Here is a 20336-nt window from a genome sequence, read left to right as displayed (position 1 = left end):
TATCAGCCCCCTGCTTGAAGCCCTCACTGACTCTGCCTACAGGAAAAAGTACCAATGAGCTACAAGCTTGCTTGGTCTTACTTCTCTGTTTTTCCCTCCTCCAGCTCCCCCGTGAATCCTTCAAAACATAACTCAAGATTCACTTCTAACCTCCGCAGGTAGAGCTGGTCCTCTCTTCTTTGGGTCCCTCCCACAACTGGGACCTGGCGTTGCAATGATTTACTTACACTTCTCACCCCCCTACTAAACTCTAAACTCCTTGGGAGTTGGGATCTTGTATTATTCATCTCTGTATCCCCAGTACCTACCACAAGGGAGATGCTCAATAAATGTTTGTTGACTGCACAAATTCTGTTACTAGCATAGCCTTATCACACCCCGCAGAGTAGCAACCCTCCCTCAAAAAAAATCCCCATGCAATGAAAATACAAAATCTCATTTGTTCACAATTATAGTGCAAATAAAAAGGGAAAAGGAAGCAATTATGGAGTGAGGGTTGGATTAAAAATAAAGGGAAAGTCATAATAGCCAAAAGGTAGAAACAACCCCAGTGTTCATCAACGGATGAATGGAGAAACAAAATGTGGTATATACATACAAGGGAATACTATTCAGTCATCAAAAATGAATGAAGTTCAGATACATGCTACAACATGGATAAACCTCGAAAACATTATACTAAGTGAAATAAGCCAGATATGGGAGGACAAATACTGCGTGATTCCACTAATATGAGGTACCCAGTACAGGAAAATTCATAGAGTCAGAAAGCGGAAGACAGGCTGGGGGTGGGGGGAAGAGGAGGAGAACTGGGAGTTATTGTTTAATGGGCAGACCTTCTATTTGGGATGATAAAAAAGTTCTGGATATGGACAGTGATGATACAATATAGTGAATGGGAGAGGAGGTATGTATTTGTTATAGCAACTTAGCCCACCCTGACCAATACAGCTAGTTCTTTATGATTTCTCCAGGAAAACAAACAAAAAACCAACCAAGCATAAATGTCTGAAATAACAAACAGAAAGTAACTTCAGTAAACTGATACGTCCATAAAACACATTCAACTTCGGAAATTCAGAAAATATGATAACTCATGTAGAGTCTCAAATTTTCTCTCTGCATAAAGAAGCGTTTGCTAAGAAAAAAGTAAACAAGATCACTGGGTTGGAGATACCTTTTAGTTTGAGCAGTCTTTCAACCTTTCAGCCATCCTTTGCTTCTTTCGGTGCAGGCCTTCATCACCCCTTCGCTGGCTGCCTCCTACCTGGTCCTCCTGCTTCCCTGTCCCCTTCTGCAAGCTCTCCTGCCCAGCACACTGCTTGACTCATATTCCCTTCCAACGTGCTCTGCCCCTGCTCAAAACTTTTCAACTGCTTCCTAATATTTAGGGGTAAATTCTTAATTCCTTAGTTAGACACAATGCTTCCCATCATCAGGTCTCAAACATTTCTTCGTTGCTATCTTACTCCTGCTAAGAGGATAGATCTATTTAGTGTCCAAGGAGAGAAATGACCATTTGCTGTCCAGCTCAGATTCATGTCATTTAACAACAACACAGGGTATGCTGAAGCTAGAAGGGACCTTGAAGATTAGGGACCTCATTTTATAAATGAGGAACAGAGGCCAGGAAGTCTAAGTGAGTTACATAAAGTCACAAAGGTTGGAGACCTCCAGGGAAGCTCCTGACCACTCCAAATTTGAGTAATTGCTCCTACCTTTAGAAATTCCAAGTCACTCTCTCTTCTGACCCTGGGCACTACTTATACAATGTATGTAAGATTTTTGTCATCGGTATCCCAAGAGGGGGAAAAAAAATCACAACTCATTCATGGTTATTCATTTCACTTTTCTGGGTTTCTGTCCAGAGGAAAATGGTGATGTGCTATTTTTTTTCTTTTTTTGGTAGCACCTGGTATAGTCACTAATTATTTAACAAATGTTACTTAATAAGTGACAAGAGTATCAATTATATTTCTTCATAAAAGAAATAAAATAAAATTTATTCTAAATTTTTCTGTAAATAAGATTTTCATGATTCTATTCTACTAATTAGACCACTGATAAGGTGTGACTAGAAGTTTTACTGTTACCTTATTCATTGTAAATTTTCTGAAACTTTTTTTAAAAGAGATAAACTTATACATACACTCATATATTTCATTTCATTATATTCCATTATTGAGTTTATTCAAAGAACATTAAGTGTTATCAAATACTTAAGCTGAATTAACAGGATCATGACTTTCCATTATTTATTAACTTATAAGAAACTCCTCTCATTTCAGTGAATACTTTAAAAAGCACAATTAAAACAATTTAACAACCTTAAAGAAGTATGAGAGTTTTTTACTAATCTACTCACACAGGTTATTCAAAAAAGGATCTTTTGGTCCCCACCATGCTCTGAATCAAATTAACTAGCATAATCACTGTGTAAGAGTACCAAAATGTACACTTTTAGAATCTATGATTTAATTTCTATTTATGAAGCACTCACAACATGGCAGAGACTTGCTACACGTTTTACGTTTCACCTCATTTAATCCTCCCAAGTCAAGAACTAAGTATTATGATTATCTCTTTTAAAAAAATTCAAAAACTGGGGATCAGAGAGGTTAGGCAATTTGCTCGAGGTCATGTAGCCAATATGTGGTAGAACTGGGTTCCGGTATAGGCCTGACTTGGTGTTAATCACGTTGCTGTAAAAACACCTGGATAGCTTTTTGTGCAAGATTTTCAAAACTGACAGGAAGAGAACGGAAGGGCAATTTTCAAAAGAACTGAGAATGGAAAACTCTTAAGAGTAGAGGTTAAAGTCACTTGGATGGCAGGAGCCAATGCAACTCTTTCCCAAAGATGCCTCTGACAAAACTTTGCAAAAACAGGATCCCATTTGCTCTTGGAAAATTTGTGTCCTCTTAATAGGCACTGGCAATTTTGAAAATTCCTTTCCTGCCTTTTGGAGAGCTGGGTGCACCGAACTCTGACACATTTCCACACAGCTGGTATCTGATGACCTCACTGTCTCATTGGAATTTCAAAGAACATTAACTTAGTTATTTAAAAACATACTTTCAGGTTTTAAAAACATAAGCATTTACTTTGCAACTGTTTTAGAAAAATACCTAGACTTAGAAATGGCCGAATAACTGTTTTCCTAGACAGTTTATTCTATTCGTGGCGTTCTTAACAGTTCCCTCTCCCGCAAACAACCAGACACCGCCAAAACAACATCAATGACTATCCAATGACGCTCCTTCCACAACTAGGACACTGTACTGCGTACCCATTCCGGAAAGGGATAAGGGGCAACAGGGCACCCAGGACAGTGAAAGACCATGGGTACTAGCACATAAGTTTAGTTTTCATTTAGTGAAATTCGCAAATATGCAGTTGCAACCACCATTAGTTGCCTTAGAATATTTTTTTCCCTACAGGGAAAAAAAAAAAAAACCCTCCAGATGTACCCCTTCGCTCTAATACGGCTTTCACTTATTTCCAAAGGTAAAAACATAAGCTGACACATCTTTTAGGAGGTATCCAATAAATTTGCACCAACAAGGGCGCAGTGGAATTCTGTGCTGGGTACCGGAAATAGAACGGAATTAGCAGAGGTGCGGAAGACGCTTCCTAGGGAGGCGGGGACGCAATGGGAACGCGAGCGGGAGCCCTGGAGAGCTGCCCTCCGCGGGCGATGGCTCTGGCGGCGCCCGCACTTCTGGTTTGTGCATCAGCCGCCGACGGTCGCGCTCTTACCTCGCAGCCCGCGAACCAGCCTCTCGGCCCAGGCCACTCGGGGCAGCTGCCCGTCCAGGGAGAGGTGGCGATGGAGCGGGTCCCCGCCGCCGCCGCCGGTCGGGCTGGGGCTCGGCGGGCCCTGGTCCTCTCGCTGGCGCCGCCTCCCGTTCGGAGGGCCCGCGCTGTGGTAGCCCCCCAGCCCCCGGCCCCGGGAGCCCACAGAGCTCACGGCCGAGGAGGCGACCGACCTCCGGCTGCCCGGGCGCCACTCTACGTCCATCTCCACCACCATTCCCCCTTCTTCTCCCTCCACCTCCTCTTCCTCCTCCTCCTCCTCGGCCTCGAAGCCCGGGTTGTCGCGGCTCCACGCCTGCCGCGAGCACGACGAGAGCGGAGGAGATGGGGAGGCCGAGGCTCCGGCCGGGGGGTCCCGCGCGGCCGCCTGCCGGATGCGCTCCATCTCGATCTCCAGGCCCCTCTGCTCGCGGAGGCCGCCCGGGCCGGCGAGGCCGGCGCCCGCGGCCCGCCCGCCCGCCATCAGCCGGCCCGGGCCCGCCGCTCGGGGCGCCGGCGTCCGCTTCGCGTCCCCGGGCTGCTGCGGCTGCACGCGGCTCGAGTTCACCATGGCGGTCACTGGCGCCCGGCGCGCCGTCGCCCCGTGCCGCGCTCGGCGCTGTCCGCCGCAGGAGCCATGTTCCTTTCTTCCCGGGGCCCGCCGCCTCCTGCTCTCCGCCCCCGAGCTCCCCAGAGTCCCGCGTCCCTCGCCCGCCCCCTCGGCCCGCCTCCCCCCGCCTCGCCTCGCCTCGCCTCGCCTTGCCTCGCCCAGCGGCCGCGGCGCGCTGTAGGGGGAGGCGCGAGGCAGCCGCCCCCGCGGCCGGCGCGCTGGACGAGCGGCGCCTGGGCCCGTGTCCCGAGTGCAGCCGGAGCCCTGGCGCCCCCATTCCGTTCGGGTGGAAGGGCTTCCGGAGCTGGCACTGCCTGCGCCTGCCTGAGAGGGTGCTTGGGGGTCCCTGCTGGCCGCCAGCCACTTCTGCCTCGGTTGACCGCGGTGCAGGGAGAGAGGGAAACCCCTTTATGCGACGGCGTGAACAAGCGAGATCCAGCCCGAGCCGGTCTGCAGCAGGGGCAAAGACCTTTCCTCCGTTTGAAAACTACCAGCAAACTCCTAACAGAGTCCTAGCGCTGACTTCCTTGGCCTTTGGCGCGCACACCCCCCGCCCCAATCCTGTTGCTTTTGGGAGGGTTTCCTGACTCTCTGGTTGGCTCCTCTGTCCACGCGTTGCGGGGACCCCGAGGATTCGGCCGCGGGGCTCTTGGATCGCTGATGCTCCGCAGAGCTCGACCGCCCCCTTCCCACCCCCTCCCCGTCTGTGAGTCCCGGAATCCCGCCTCAGGCTCCAGGTCCAGAGCTGTACTCCCGCTCTCCGGAGCACATCCAGCTGGACGCTCGGCAGTTGTCTCAAACTTAACCCATCCCAAGGGAAGTTTATTATCTTTTCCCTTCTTCTTTTAAGCCTGCTTCACCTCCTGTATCCCCAGTTGAGATCTGAGGCATCCTCACTCCCCAAAGTACACTTCTTCATGATAACCTCATCTGTCTGCTCTGCGCCTCCAACACCTCATTTCCCCCAAATTGTGTTACTTTTGCCCCACAAAGGTCTGTCTGATGAGGACCTCTGTTATTCATTCCTCTTGTCAATGATTTAGTCCAGGGCCCTTACGACTTGTTTTATTCTGCATTGGAACAGTGCATCTGTCAACTCCACCATCATTCTTCACTTCTGGGTACCCGCTGTTTCCAAATTGGGTTCGGAACCAAACCTGCTTATGTCACATTGATGCTTAGACACCCGTGGAGGCTTCTGACAGCTTAAAAGGTAAAATTTAATTTCTGTAGTTTGGCTTGGTAAATTTTCATAATCTGCTCCTATATATTTTTTTTTTTGCTAGGGCTGTCGTAACGAAGTATCACAGACTGGGTGTCTCAGACGACAGACATTTATTGTCTCACAGTTCTAGAGGCTGGAAGTCTAAGGTCAAGGTGTTGGCAGGGTTGGTTTCTTCTGAGGTCTCTGTCCTTGGCTTGTAGGTGGCCGTCTTCTCCGTGTGTCTTCACATGGTCGTCCCTCTGTATGTGTCTATGCCTCAATTTCCTCTTCTGAGGACACCAGCCAGATTGGATTCGGGCCCACTCTAAGGATCGCATTTTAACTTAATTACCTTTTAAAAGACCCAGTCTCCAAATACAGTCGCATTCTGAGGTACTCTGGTTGGAGGGGTTAGGGTTAGACTTCAACATGTGAATTTCTGAGGGGGACACAATTCAGCCCATTACAGCTCCCGGTCTGCTTTTCCAGCATGGTTTCGCACCTGTGCAGCACCCATTGCCGCTTCCCTGTGCCCTCATAGCATGCTGCTCGTATGTAGGTAATCACGGCCACCTGTCACCTAATCCTGTAGCTTATCTATCCCGGTATCTGTGTCCTTCACTTAACCATGAGCTTCTCAAGGGCAGGGCTGATGCAGTCCATCAAGTCTCCTTCAGAAGACATTTCCTGCACACTGAATTAGGAGCTGGCATGTAGAGCACAGTATGACACAGCCCCTGCCCTCAAGAGGAGACAGACAAATAAACTGGAAATAACTGTCCTGGGTAAGGGCTGCGATGCCTGTCGTCTGAGGAGCCTCTACAGATGCCCGTGCCCCTAACAGAGCACTGCCAGATTGCATCTTCAGAGGATTCCCAACGGACACGTGGCCAGAGGAGAGCCAGGCCTGAGAAAAAAGAGCAGAATCTCAGCCAAAGTGTTCGCTGGAGAATAGGTCTAGTTTAGCTTTTTTTTTTTTTGCGGTACGCGGGCCTCTCACTGTTGTGGCCTCTCCCGCTGCAGAGCACAGGCTCCGCACGCGCAGGCTCAGCGGCCATGGCTCACGGGCCCAGCCGCTCTGCAGCATGTGGGATCTTCCCAGACCGGGGCACGAACCCGTGTCCCCTGCATCGGCAGGCGGACTCTCAACCACTGCGCCACCAGGGAAGCCCTATTTGGAAGTCTTTGTCCTAACCAGACTATGAGCTTCTTGAAGATGGACACTCCATGACCAAGACAGAGGATTCCATAACAAATATTTATTGAGCACCTAGTAGGAGCCAGGCACAACGCCAGGACAGAGTGCAAGCAATGACACTAGCGAAAAGCCCCGCCATTAAAGAGCTTGCATTCCCCGCGGATTGGTTGGGGAAATGAATGAATCTAGTCAGGTACAGTCATTTTAAGGCACACAGCTAGACCTCTGGCTATGACAGGGGTTCCTAATTCTTCATGTAGAGGTCTTTTTAACTTTTGCATGCCACCACTTCTCCTCCGGGCTCCAAGGGCCCTTGGAATAGCTTATGCCCACTTGAAGCTATTATGGTCCCTGCTCAAAATGCTGTTTTTAGTTTTGTGGTATGTGTCTCCCAAGGATATTTTAATTTTTCAGAGTTCAAGGTTTAGAAGACAATAGATTTCTGCTTATTAATTTCTTGTTCGTTCTTCCTGTTTTCTGCTGGCAGGCCTAGAGTCCAGAGACGTAAGGAGGAGACTGAATGGAAAAACAGTACTATCAAGGAATAATAAACAAATTAATTCAAGTGCTATCTATGTATTCAGTTCAAATTCTGTGCATTTACTATACATAGTAAATAACATTATTATTTTAGTCAGAATGTACAAAACAAAGTACTCTTTGGACACATCCTTCAGGGAGTTATAATCTCAAGGGAGACATACACACACTGAGTCTAAATAAAAATAGATGGGAGAATATAATTTAGTGTCAAGTCAGTAGTGAAGGTTTTCAGCATGGGAGGGGTTGAGAGGAGAGACTGCCCATGCTCAGGCTGGCATGGGAAGCGCAGGCAGGCAGGCCAGATCATGGAAGGCCTCGGATGCATCGTTAGGAGTACAGACTTTATTCTGTAATTAATGATAATAACATGCCCCCTTTCTGTAGTGTCAATTATTTAAAACAAAATCTGAAATATTCTTTCTAAGACTATACCCCGTCCCTCAAAGAATGCAGATTGATTGAAAATGTGTCCGCACATACATAGTTCAGATTTAGATGTGTGCTTACCTGAAACTCAAATCACAAATCATTGAAAGAAATATGCTTTTTTAAAATGCACAGCAGTATTTGTGTAATATGACTTGGATAGTATTTGATCCACAGCGTCTTTAAATCCTACATTGTAGGAGTTTCTCTACTAATTTCAGTCTTAGTCTTCATAAACCCTTCCCCAGCTGTCCAATATATTTCCTGCTCAAATATTTATTCATTCTTTCTGGCTTACCAATATTCTCTTTCCTGCTTTTACCTTGACTTTTTTTGCCCCTTCAGAGCTCCTAGCTTTTGCTCAAGCAGGCCCTGAGGTTGTAAATTTCTCTCCCTTCCCACAGAATTCCTTCCTTTAGTACCCATCGTAAAACTCTATTCCTCATAAGAAGTTATCCCTTATTAAATAAGTGAGATACACAAACTCATATTTTTCTTCATCTGGTTGCTACATCCTATTGCCATATTACAAATTTCAGTAATCTATAGGGCCTGAAATACTGTGTGGGATAGATAATATAGCTTGGATACTATTTGGTTTTGTTTCATCTGTGTGGTTGATTCTTCTGGGGACACACTTATAAAACCTCACCTATTAGTGTTAGTGCCACTGAGGACATTCAGAGAAGTCATTTAAAAGGAAACTTTAAAAACAGTCTAGCCTAATTTAATACTTAGCATTCTCTACACCTCTGACTTCTGTACTATTAGAATTGCCTGTTTGTTTCCTGTTTTGCTTTTATTTTCCAGTTTGAACTGATGAAGCAGACGCAAGCTCAAGTACCCATTGGTCCCACAGATTCCACCTTCAAAAGGAAATCCAAAAGGAGCCTCTGGTATGTGTGGTGTTGCTTAGCAACCCACCCAAACAAACATGTTTCTCTCTCAATTTTTTTCTCAGCCCTTATTTATTCAAGAACATTGTAAAATAAGTTTTTAATCACTTGACATCTGAAATCAGAAGAAAATTTGGTGTTTGGGGCTTTATAAGAACTGCCAACCATGCTAAAATGTTTACTTTATTTCTCACTTTACTGCTCTAATAATGCAAGGCTGGGATTTGTGGTATTCTTCTAAATGTCTGGAGTTTGGTTTGGATATATCCCTGCCTCTGCAGGGGTAACCTTGGAGCCATCGTTGGTTGGCACTGTGATTTTTGATGATCTAATCTCTCTCAGTTTTCTTCTCTGAATAATATGGTTAAATACCAACCTTACAAATTCCTGCAGAATTTTCGTTGAAGACATAATGAGGGAATATTAATAAATTCATCAAACACATATAGAATATCCACTAGATGCCAGGTACCATGTGGAATTCTGGCAAAGATAAGACATGACTCCTACCTTCAAGGGGATCAAGTCTTACATGTCAACAATGCCACTTACACCGGAAATTAATATAATATTGTAAATTAACAATACCTCAGTAAAAAACAAAAACAAAAAAGGGTGCCTGGAAACATTTTTACATCACTCCCAAGCTCTCTTCTACATTGAAAAGACTTATGAATCTTGCTAGACTCAGGCCTCATTTCCTTTTGGAAACTTCCTTAGCCACAAACCTGGCCCCCCTGCTTGAATTTTTTTTTAACTTTTAATTTTATATTGGAGTATAGTTGATTAACACTGTTGTGTTAGTTTCAGGTATACAGCAGAGTGATTCAGTTATACATATACATGTATCTATTCTTTTTCAAATTCCTTTCTCATTTAGGTTGTTACATAATACTGAGCAGAGTTAGTTCCCTGTGCCATACAATAGGTCTTTGTTGGTTATCCATTTTAAATATCTCCCTGCTTGAATTTACTTGCCCTCTACCTTGCAAACCTTTATCACAACATTTACCACCTTATATTGAAAATGTCTGTTAACATAGTCTTCCTGAGTAGGACTGTAAACTCCTGGAGAGTGGAGACCCTTCCTCATTTAGTTTGTAGTTTACCAGCCCAGCAGCCATTTCCCTTTTTTATTATAACGGTAATCCAATTTTCTCGGGAAACAACCCTCTCCGTTCCGAGTCCCTGAGTGCCTCAGATGTGGCTGACACCACTGCTAAGCTCCCAAGTGGTGGGTGTGGGTCTCAGGCTTGGCCAACCAGGGTATCATGTCCCCTTGACACCTGTGAATGGTATTTAAGAACAGGCATGGGAGCTGGTTCTAGCCAATGGAAATCAGAACAGAATTTTTTTTTGTTTTGAATTCTTGGAAAAGAAAAGCTTTTCTTCCCACCAGATTTGGAGTTGTAAGGATGTAAGTCTAGACAAGTTGGCAGCCAAAATGTTTATGATAGAGAAATAATGGAAGCCAACAATATATATACATGAAAATATGTATAATGTGAAGACTGGAAGAATATCAAAATGGAATTAGTGATAATGTTTGGGTGACCGTGCTATTCAAGAACATTGTAAAATACATTTTTATAATTTGCCATATTCTAGTTTTGTCAGATGCAGATATATGTCTTTATCCACATTCAAAAGAATTTTGAATAATATAGGGCCAAGAATAGAGCTCTTTGGACTATTGTGTGAGGCTTTTCTCTTTACCAACTCAAACTTATTCATTATTACCATTTGGGTGTAGTTATTCAAAAATTTTGAATACAACTCTACTTTCACTAGCCCAGATTTCCAAAAGGATGTCAGAATTTTTTCCAAAGCCTTTTGATGCCAACATGGATGATGCTTACAGCTTTCCCAGATCTACCAGACTTTACAGAATGTCTCCTTTATAACCATCTAGCATAATCTTAGGTATGATTAGGGTGCAAAAGAAGTTGTCTTTGCCTTCAAGGCCCTTATAATTAGCTTGCAAATACAAGCTATACACAGTTAAAGCAATTATCCAGTGAGTGCTATATGACACTCATCTGGGAAGGTTTTTATTGTTGTTGTTTTTGTTGTTACTGTTTTGGAGTCTAGCTCCTAGGTGAGTCCTAGGAGATGGAGAATATGACCAGGTTCTGATGACATCATTTGAGCCCCTGAAACCAGCACTAATTGAAGTTAGATCTAACCCTGGACTTCGATAGCCAAGAATTTCTTTTCTGATTAATTTATTTTAAGTTTGGGTTTCTGTCTCTTGCAACTGGAATAGTACTAACTAATAGATTTGAATAGAAGTGGATCATACAGACTGGTAAGAGTTGTGTCAATGATATGCATAAGATGCTATATGAACACACAATTGGGCCCTCTCGTCTGAGCTAAGTGGGCTAAATAGGGCATATAGGGTGGCTAGTAGGCTAACCCACTCTGCAACTGTTAGGAGATTAGAGATTTAGGGGGATGCCGAACCATACTTTTCTTTCTTAGTGTCTTTGACATCTTTTCTCTAAATACTATTCCAAAGGACCTTTTAAAGATGTCTTTTCATTCTTATAGTATTTTTTAATAGCATGGGTTCATAATTTTGATAATGTCCAATTTGTGAATTTTTTTCTATAGATTGTCCATTTGGTATCATATTTAAGAAACCTTTGCTTCACTTAAGGCCATGAACATTTTCTGCCATATTTTCTTCTAGAAGTTTTATAATTTCAGGTTTTACATTTCAGCACATAATCCATTTAAAGATAACTTTTGTTTATGGTGTGAGGTATGAATAGAGGGTTGTTGTTTGTTTGTTTTCTTTGCATATGGATATCCAATTGTTGCAGCACTACTAGTTGAAAAGACTAATCCTTTCTCTACCAAATCACCTTTGCACCATTATTGAGAATCAATTGACCGTATATGAGTGTTTATTTCTAGATGATCTGTTCTGTTCCTTTGATTTATGTGCTTAACCTTTTAGTAATACCTTCCTGCCTTGGTTACAGTAGCTTCCCTCACTCTTCCTCACAGGCTATATACGAGCTTTTAAATTTGTAAATTTTAATGGTTTAATTGTATTGAATGACTCTTTCTGGTTCCAGTCCCTACTTTGGTGTGACCCATAAAGGGCTGTTGCTCATCAGTTGATCATAGAGCATTAGTGAGCTATGTTGGGTTTCTGTCTGAATGATATTTTGAAATTACTTACAAATGTAAATTTTAATGTCAATCATCAATTCTTTAAATGAATCAAGCAATTATTTTATTAATTCATCACTTTTTTTTCAGTAGCCTTTGACTCTTCTTCTGAAAGACAAGGACATTAGCAAATGTATACTCTCCACCAACAAACACTTTTAAAAATTAACAATAACTTTTATGTAGCCAAAGTCTATAAACTTTCATTTTTTTCCCTAAAATAATAAAGATAATATTTATTTTATACATTTAAGTGTATTCAGTACTCATTACCAGTACTTCTTAAATATGAGTTCCCTTTCCTTGAGTTCCTTCTCTCAATTTAGTTTTTTGGGATAGATTTTTTTATCAAGCAGTTCTTTTTTTGTTTTTTTTAAGGCGGACGCATTAAAGCCTCATTGTTTCCAGAATATGTACAAAATTGAGAATGCCTTTCTGTTGCCATAAACATAAAACAAATGGGCTGGGCACAATATTTTTGGCTCAATCTTTTTTTTCTTGTTTTCAGGATTCTGGAAACATTTCTCTACCTTCCTCTGTCATTAAATGTTGCTATGGAGAAGTAGGAGGTCTGATTAAACCCACATTTTTTTTCCCCTCAGCCCTAGCAGGTGACTTGATTTTTCTGTCCAAAAGTTACCTGTTTAGTGAGTTTTTTAAAGAGTACACATTTGGGTCGATCATTCTGCATAATTGTTTTTCTGGGAAATACTGTACAGGTTTAATCAGTAAATTAAAATTTTCATTTATTTTAGAAAAGCTTTCTACTTTTATAATTTTGAAACATTCTGTTTCATTTGTTTTGTTCCCTTAATCCAAGGATACCAATAATGCATATGTTGGAGCTACTGTTTAATTTCTATATTATCCTCTTTCTAATGGTTTCTGTCATTTTCTGGTTTTGTTTTTAATAGGATTTTTACAAATCATGTCCCCCATGTTACTGTACTTTTCATATTTTTGTAGTTTTAAAAGTGGCTTTCATTTCCCTAATTATTTATTTTAAATCCTTAATTCCTTTCATGAATTATGCCAGCTCACTTTTCGTTTCCGCATGGTCATATATTTTATTTGATCTTTTTCATTCTTTTTTTTCAAAGTTAAAATTATTTTTAAAGGATTTCTGTTCCTGGCCCTGATGGAGCCACACAAACATATTTACCCACTTACCTTAAACAAATAAGAAACCAGTCAAAATTTATGATGAATGGTTTCAAACATTGGACAACGGGCAGTGATGAATAGTAATCCTTGAAAGAAGACAAACAAACAATGTGAGTCCTATGGGCTGCTGTGCAGTCTCCCTTAGCTGAGAAGACAGTAAGTTGAGAATTTGGGGAAGCCAAGGTGGATGGAATTCACAGAGTACCAGAGAGGAGAGAGCCACACAGAGAAAGAGCTCCAGAGATCTCCAGGGTGTTGCCCTTGAGTCTTCAAAGCACTTGAAGAATCTGCCTGAGGCAAGAGGAAGAATTACCAGAAAGGAGCAGGTGGAAAAATTCTTGATGCTCTCATAGAGGGGGAATTTTTTTAATTCTTCAAACATCCAAAGCAGAGAAACCTTGCAATACATGGGGTGTTGAGTAGAAACCTCAGAAGGGTAATGCCTCAGTAGTGAGGCTGAATTAGCCTAGAATAAAAGCTTGTTTGCTCTGTATAACTTTTGGTCAAAATAGTCTGTTGAGTATGTCATCTATTTCCTAAGTGAATCTAAGTGATATGTTAAAATTTTTCACTTTATTATATTCTTTCCTCCTTATTTAAAGACTTTGCTTTAGGCCAGTTTTAGTTTCACAACAAAGCTGAGAAGAAAATACAAAGATTTGCCAGATAACCCTTGCCTCCACATATGCATAGCTTCCCCTATTATCAGCATCCTGACCAGAGCGGTACATTTATGACAATTGATGAGCCTATATTGACACAATATTACCACTTAAAATCTATCATTTATATTAGCGTTCATTTTTGGCATTGTACATTCTACAGTTTTGGACCAATGTATAATGACACATATCCATTATTATAGTGTATGCGGAATAGTTTCTCTGTGGTAAAAATTCTCTGAGCTGTGCTTATTCATCCCTCCCTCACCCACTAGCTCCCAGCAAACCACTGATCTTTTTACTGTCTGCATAGTTTTACTTTTTCCAGAAGGTCATCTAGTGGAGTTATACAGTATGTAGCCTTTTCAGATTGGCTTCTTTCACTTAGTAGTATGCTTTAAAGTTTTCTCCATGTCTTTTCATGGACTGAGAGCTCATTCCTTTTCAGTGCTGCATAAAATTCTGTTGTCTGGATATACAACAGTTTATTTAGCCATTTTCACCTACTGATACCTTGGTTGCTTCCAAGTTTTGGCAATAATGAATAAAGTTGCTATAAACATCCATGTGCAGGTTTTTGTGTGGTTATGTTTTCAACTCTTTTGGGTAAATTGCTGTATCCTGTGGTAAGAGTATGTTTAGTTTTGTAAGAAACTACCAAACTGTCTTCCAAAGTGGCTGTACCATTTTGCACCCCCACCAGCAGTGATCCTTGCCAGGATTTGATGTCGTCCGTGTACTGGATTTTGGCCATTCTAATAGGTGTGTAGTGTTATCTCACTGTTTTAATTTACATTTCCCTGACAACATATGATGTGGAGGTTTTTTATATGCTTATTTGGTAAGGTGTCTGTTAAGGTCTTTGGTCCATTTTTTAACCGTGTTGTTTATCTTCCTATTGTTGAGTTTTAAGAATTCTTTTTATGTTTTGGATAACAGTCTTTTATCAAATGTGTCTTTTAAAATATCTTCTCCCAGTCTGTAGCTTGTCTTCTCATTCTTTTGACATTGTCATTTGCCGGGCAGAACTTTTAAATTTTAACGAAGTCCAGCTTACAGATTCTTTCTTTCATGGATCACGCCTTTGGTATCTTATCTAAGAAGTCATCATCATACCCAAGGTCATCTAGGTTTTCCTATTATTATGTTTTCATCAATCATTTATTGTGATTATAATAGCTTTTGCTGTGTAACATTTTGTCGCCCTGTTATTTGGCGTGTAACGGTTCATAATAGTTATATCTTTATTGGACCTTTAACAGTATAGAATAGACTCATAGCTACATTGCATGCTATTTGCTTTTTAATTCTACTCCTTTGACAGTACTATTGCAATTCTTTAAAAAAAATTTAATCTGTTTCTAAGGGAAACACATAAAACAAAGAGAAACAAAAACGTTGTAGGATTTATTATTGTTATTATTTTTATCATTATCTGAATCTGTCTTTGAACAGAGGGGCTTCATCTATTTACATTTATTTTTTCCAGCATTATTGCGATATGATTTACAAATAAAAATTGTACGTAATTGGGTTGTATGATGCGATTTTTTAAAAAAGTTGTACAATATGGTGATTTAATATACGTATTTATTGTGAAATTATTATCATAATCAAATTAATTAACACATCCATTACTTCACATAATTACCTTGTGTAACTACGTAGGTGTGTGTATCATGGTGAGAACACTTAAGATCTACTCTCAAATTTCAAGTAAATGCAGTATTATTAACTATAATCACCATGCTGTACATTAGATTTCCAGAACTTATTCACCTTATTACTGAAAGTTTGTACCCTTGACCAACATCTTCTCATTTCCACCACACCCCAGCCAGCCCTGGAAATGACTGGTTCTATGACTTTGAATTTTTTAGATTCCACGTATAGGTGAGATCATACAGTATTTGTCTTTCTGTGTCTGACTTATTTCACTTAGCATAATGTCCTCTGGGTTCATCCATATCATTGCAAACAGCAGGATTGCCTTGTTTTTTAATGACTGAATAATATTCCATTGTGTGTGCATATATATATATATATATATATATATATATATGCACACACACACCACGTTTTCTTTATCCATTCATCTGTTGATGGACTTATGTAGTTTCCATATCTTGGCTATTGTGAATAATGATGCAATGAACATGGGAGTGCAGATATCTCTTTGAGATATGCTGATCTCATTTCGTTTTGATATATATCCAGAAGTGGGATTGTTGGCTCATACAGCAGTTCTATTTTTAATTTTTTAGGAGCCTCCATACTGTTTTTCATAAAGGCTGTGCCAGTTTACATTTCCACCAACACTGTATAATGCACTGTATGATGCATTTTGAGTTAATTTTTGTGTATGGTATAAGATAAGGGTCTAATTTCAGTCTTTTGCATGTGGACATCTGGTTTTCCCAGCATTGTTTTCTGAAGAGATTATCATTTCCCTATTGAGTATTCTTGGTGCCCTTGTCAAAGATTTGTTGACCATATATTTATTTCTCAGCTCGCAGTTCTGTTCCATTGGTCTATGTGTCTTTTTTTTTTTTTTTTTTCCGGTATGCGGGCCTCTCACTGTTGTGGCCTCCCCCGTCGCGGAGCACAGGCTCCGGACGCGCAGGCTCCGGATGCGCAGGCTCAGCGGCCATGGCTCACGGGCCCAGCCGCTCCGCGGCATATGGGATCCTCCCAGACCGGGGCACGAACCCGTATCCCCTGCATCGGCAGGCGGACTCTCAACCACTTGCGCCACCAGGGAGGCCCTATGTGTCTTTTTATGCCAGTACCATAAAATAGTTTGAAATCAGGAAGTGATGCCTACAGCTTTGCTTTTCTTTCTCAAGATTGCTTTGAGAGGTTTTGCTAGATGTATCTGTAAATACTTCATTGTACATCTCTTAAGAATAAAGCCTGATCCACTTTCATAAACATAATGCAATGATCACACCTAAGAAAACTATTAATAATTCCATAATATCATCTAACGTACTGTGTATATTCAAATTGCCATAATTGTTCCTCAGATGTGTTGTGTAGTTTTATTTCTTTTTTAATCCAGGAGTCAATCAAAGTTCCTGTTTTACCCTTGGTTATACCTGTTTAAGCTTTTAATCCAGTATCCTCCCTCACCTACTCCCTCCTTTTTCTCTCATCACATTGACTTTTTTTGTAGTACTGAAAGATTTAGAAAAGAAAAATACACTCAGGATGCTCAGTTAATTTGAAGGTCAGACAAACAATGAATCATCTTTTAGTATCATATGCCCCATGCTTACACTAGAAAATGATTTGTTGTCCGTCTGAAATTCAAATTTAAGTGAGTGTCCTGTATTTTATCTGGCAGCCCTACTTTTCAGAAAGTTGAAGTCTGTTGCATTACAGAGTAGCTCAATTTCTAGATTTGTTTGTTTTCTTCTGATTTGAATCGGTTAAACGTTTTTTACAAAAGCATTTTCATGGGTGATGGTGCATCTTCTTATTGTGTCCCATTAGAAGGTACATATCTAATAGTCCCATTAGTGAAGCGGTTTGATTACTGGATGAAGAGGGTGACTACTAAATCTCTTTAGTTAAAAGCATCTTCTTCCTTTGGAATTTGTCATTAGTTGAGTGGTGTTCTGAGACCAGGTGAATATCCTGTTCCCCATAACCTTCTGTGCAATGATTTTAACATTCATTAGGGATCATTTCCTGAATCAATACTACACTGTGGGTTGCAAAATAATTTTGTAATTTTATTATTTCTCCTACATTTATTATAAGTTGACATTCTTCTGCAAAGAAGATCTTTCTTTTACGCTCTCTCTTATAGTATCACTATATACTAATGGAATTAAGAAATGCAGTTTGTTGGGCTTCCCTGGTGGCGCAGTGGTTAAGAGTCCGCCTGCCGATGCAGGGGACATGGGTTTGTGCCCCGGTCCAGGAAGATCCCACATGCCGCGGAGCGGCTGGGCCCGTGAGCCATGGCCGCTGAGCCTGCACGTCCGGAGCCTGTGCTCCGCAACGGGAGAGGCCGCCAACAGTGAGAGGCCCGCGTACCGCAAAAAAAAAAAGAAAAGAAAAGAAAAGAAATCCAGTTTGTTATTATCTATTACTGCCATTATTCTGTTTACTCTCAAATTACTCCAGTTTTGGCCAATGGAAGTTCCCTTCAAGTCTGCTCTTTGGTCCCACGTATATGATTCCATTTTGTCTTTGAATGCTTTCTTGCTTTCTATTATTAAAGAGGCTTCCCAGGCTTACTTTTTAACTCATTTTGCCCAAGACCATGAATAAGCCTTTTTCTCAAAGAGCCTGCGGCAGCTATCAGTTTACTGCGGTTCTTCTCAGAGTCCACTGCCTCTGTCCCACTGTGATACTGGAGTTGGATCCTGTACGCAGGTTTCCTTTGCCAGCTGGCACAGTGGCAAGCTCTGTCAGCAGAGGGCACTGGAAGGACACTGCAGGGAACAGGCTGCTTGGGCTGGTGTGCGTCCTCATCCTCCCTTTTTGCTCCTAAAGAAGAGTTGCTGTGACGTGCTTGCAGAACATCCAGTACAGCTCACTCTCCAGGTGGTTTTGCTGGCGTCTTGGCAGGCAGTTTCCTGCTCAGTCGTGGACCATCAAGTTTCCTGCTTGCCAGCCTCAGTTTACTGGCACTGCGGTGGGAAGTGCCCTGTTTGGCGACTTCAGCCCACCAGCTATGGACCAGGTCTGGCCCAGGATAACACCGCAAACTGCTCTGTCATCCCCTGGGCTGCAGCTATCTCAGTTTGGGGGAGAGGGCCTCTCTCTCCAAATCATTCCTTATTTGAGTACTCTCAATCCTATGGTATTGTTAAGGGTTTTTTAAAATCTCCTGTGTGTGTGGTTAACCCCTGTGTCTAGTTAATAATTCTTTATGTTAAATTTTCCCTGTTTAAATTACTGGTGTGTTTCTTGTCTTCTCACTGAACCTTGACTGATACAGTACAGAGGATGGTCTTTAATGGTACCACCATTCAAAAGTGCAATTTCAGGATTATCTTGGTCATGCCCTTGGATATGAGTACAGTGCTGAGCCACTTGCCAGTGGGAAGTGGGCTGCTTATGTTTGATGGCACACCACAACACAATTAATAAAGCTATCACCTATGGCTGATTGTGATGAAGTGCCAACTAAAGCAAGTACATTGGAAGCCCAGTGCACTTGACTAATGATGACAAAAGGATGGTGGTGTCTTAGTCTGTTTGGGCTACTACAGACTGGGTGCCTTATAAACACCATGTCGTTCTAACAGTTCTGGAGGCTGGAAAGTCCAAGATCAAAGTATCAGTAGATTTGGTGTCTAATGAGGACTTGCTTTTTGGTTCACTCTATTTGCTGGTACCACAGTGTTTTTATCAGAGAGGCTTTAGAGTCTGATTGAATATTTGTTAGGGCTAATCCTCCCTTATTGCTTTTATTTTTCAGGATTTTCCTTCATATTGTTGTACGTTTATTTTTCCATATGAACTGTAGAATTAGCTTGCATCGCTCCAGCGGGGAAAATTTACTTTTATTTTATTTAGAATCACATTGCATTTATATATTATCGAGGGAGAATTGACATCTTTATGATGTTGAATTTTCCTATATGAGAACAAACAATGTCTTTCTATTTGTTTAAGGCCTCTTTTTTGTCCTATAGGAGTGTTTCACAGTTTTCCAAAACAGTTTAGGCACATTTCCTGTTAAGTATTTTATCTTTTATTTTGTTTGTTTCTATATTAAATGACATTATACCTTTTGAATTGTCACTGTTAGTACTTTTTCTGTATATGTTCTTAGCTAAATTTTATACCATGCTATATTTCAGAACTGGTTAGTTTTATTTTTAGTACTGATTCTCTGTTTTCTAGGTGTTGTGTTATATAATCTACATAAAGATATAAATTAATTATTTCTCAATTCTTATGCATCTAAATGTTTATTATTATTAGCTTATATCTCCAAACCTATGTTATATAGTAGTGGAGAGAGAGGACATACTTGCTTCATCCTTGATCGTAATGAGAATGCCTGTAATGTTTCTTCATTAGGTATGGTGCAGGTTTGGGGCTCAGATATAAAATATTTCATCATGTCAAGGAAGTGTCCCTTAAGTTTTATTTTATTTTTATGAAATTATGAATGAGTGTTGAAATTTGTCAAGGGCTTTGTTACACTTTGTTATTTGTTCACGATTCTTTTTTCCCTTCCTCGTTCATGATTCACTGTGTGGTGACTGTACTTAACCTTCACATTGATACTGGGTTTGATCATATGACTTGCTTTGTCTTTTTTTTTTTTTTTTTTTTTTGCGGTACGCGGGCCTCTCACTGTTGTGGCCTCCCCCGTTGCGGAGCACAGGCTCCGGACGCGCAGGCTCCGGACGCGCAGGCTCAGCGGCCATGGCTCACGGGCCCAGCCGCTCCGCCGCATGTGGGATCTTCCCGGACTGGGGCATGAACCCGTGTCCGTTGCATCGGCAGGCGGACTCTCAACCACTGCGCCACCAGGGAAGCCCTGTCTTTAATTTTTTTAACTGAAGTATAGTTGATTTACAAAGTTTCAGGTGTACGGCAAGATGATTCAGTTATATATATATGTATATGTATATGTTCTTTTTCAGATTCTTTTCCATTATAGGTTATTACAAGATATTGAATA

The 20336-nt window shown here is 41.4% G+C and overlaps 2 protein-coding genes across 5 annotated transcripts in view; one reads left to right on the top strand and one right to left on the bottom strand.

Moving 5' to 3' along the window:
* The window catches only part of PKD2 (polycystin 2, transient receptor potential cation channel), a 53570-nt gene extending 49110 nt beyond the window's left edge, over nt 1–4460 (bottom strand). For all 4 annotated transcript variants that reach the window (XR_009533959.1, XR_009533958.1, XM_060114862.1 and 1 more), the window contains exon 1: nt 3760–4460. Coding sequence is in view for 2 of the 4 variants with exons in the window: in XM_060114862.1 (XP_059970845.1) it covers nt 3760–4366 (607 nt within the window). In the remaining 2 variants the exon portion in view is untranslated. The remainder of the gene's footprint in view (nt 1–3759) is intronic.
* PPM1K (protein phosphatase, Mg2+/Mn2+ dependent 1K) overlaps nt 1–20336 on the top strand; it is a 449751-nt gene that overhangs the window by 209166 nt on the left and 220249 nt on the right. The gene's annotated exons all lie outside the window — the stretch shown is intronic.

This window comes from Mesoplodon densirostris, chromosome 1, assembly GCF_025265405.1.
Source record: "Mesoplodon densirostris isolate mMesDen1 chromosome 1, mMesDen1 primary haplotype, whole genome shotgun sequence".
NCBI lineage: Eukaryota > Metazoa > Chordata > Mammalia > Artiodactyla > Ziphiidae > Mesoplodon > Mesoplodon densirostris.
The sequence above is the reverse complement of the archived record's forward strand: the minus strand, read 5'-3'. Positions and strand labels throughout refer to the sequence as shown.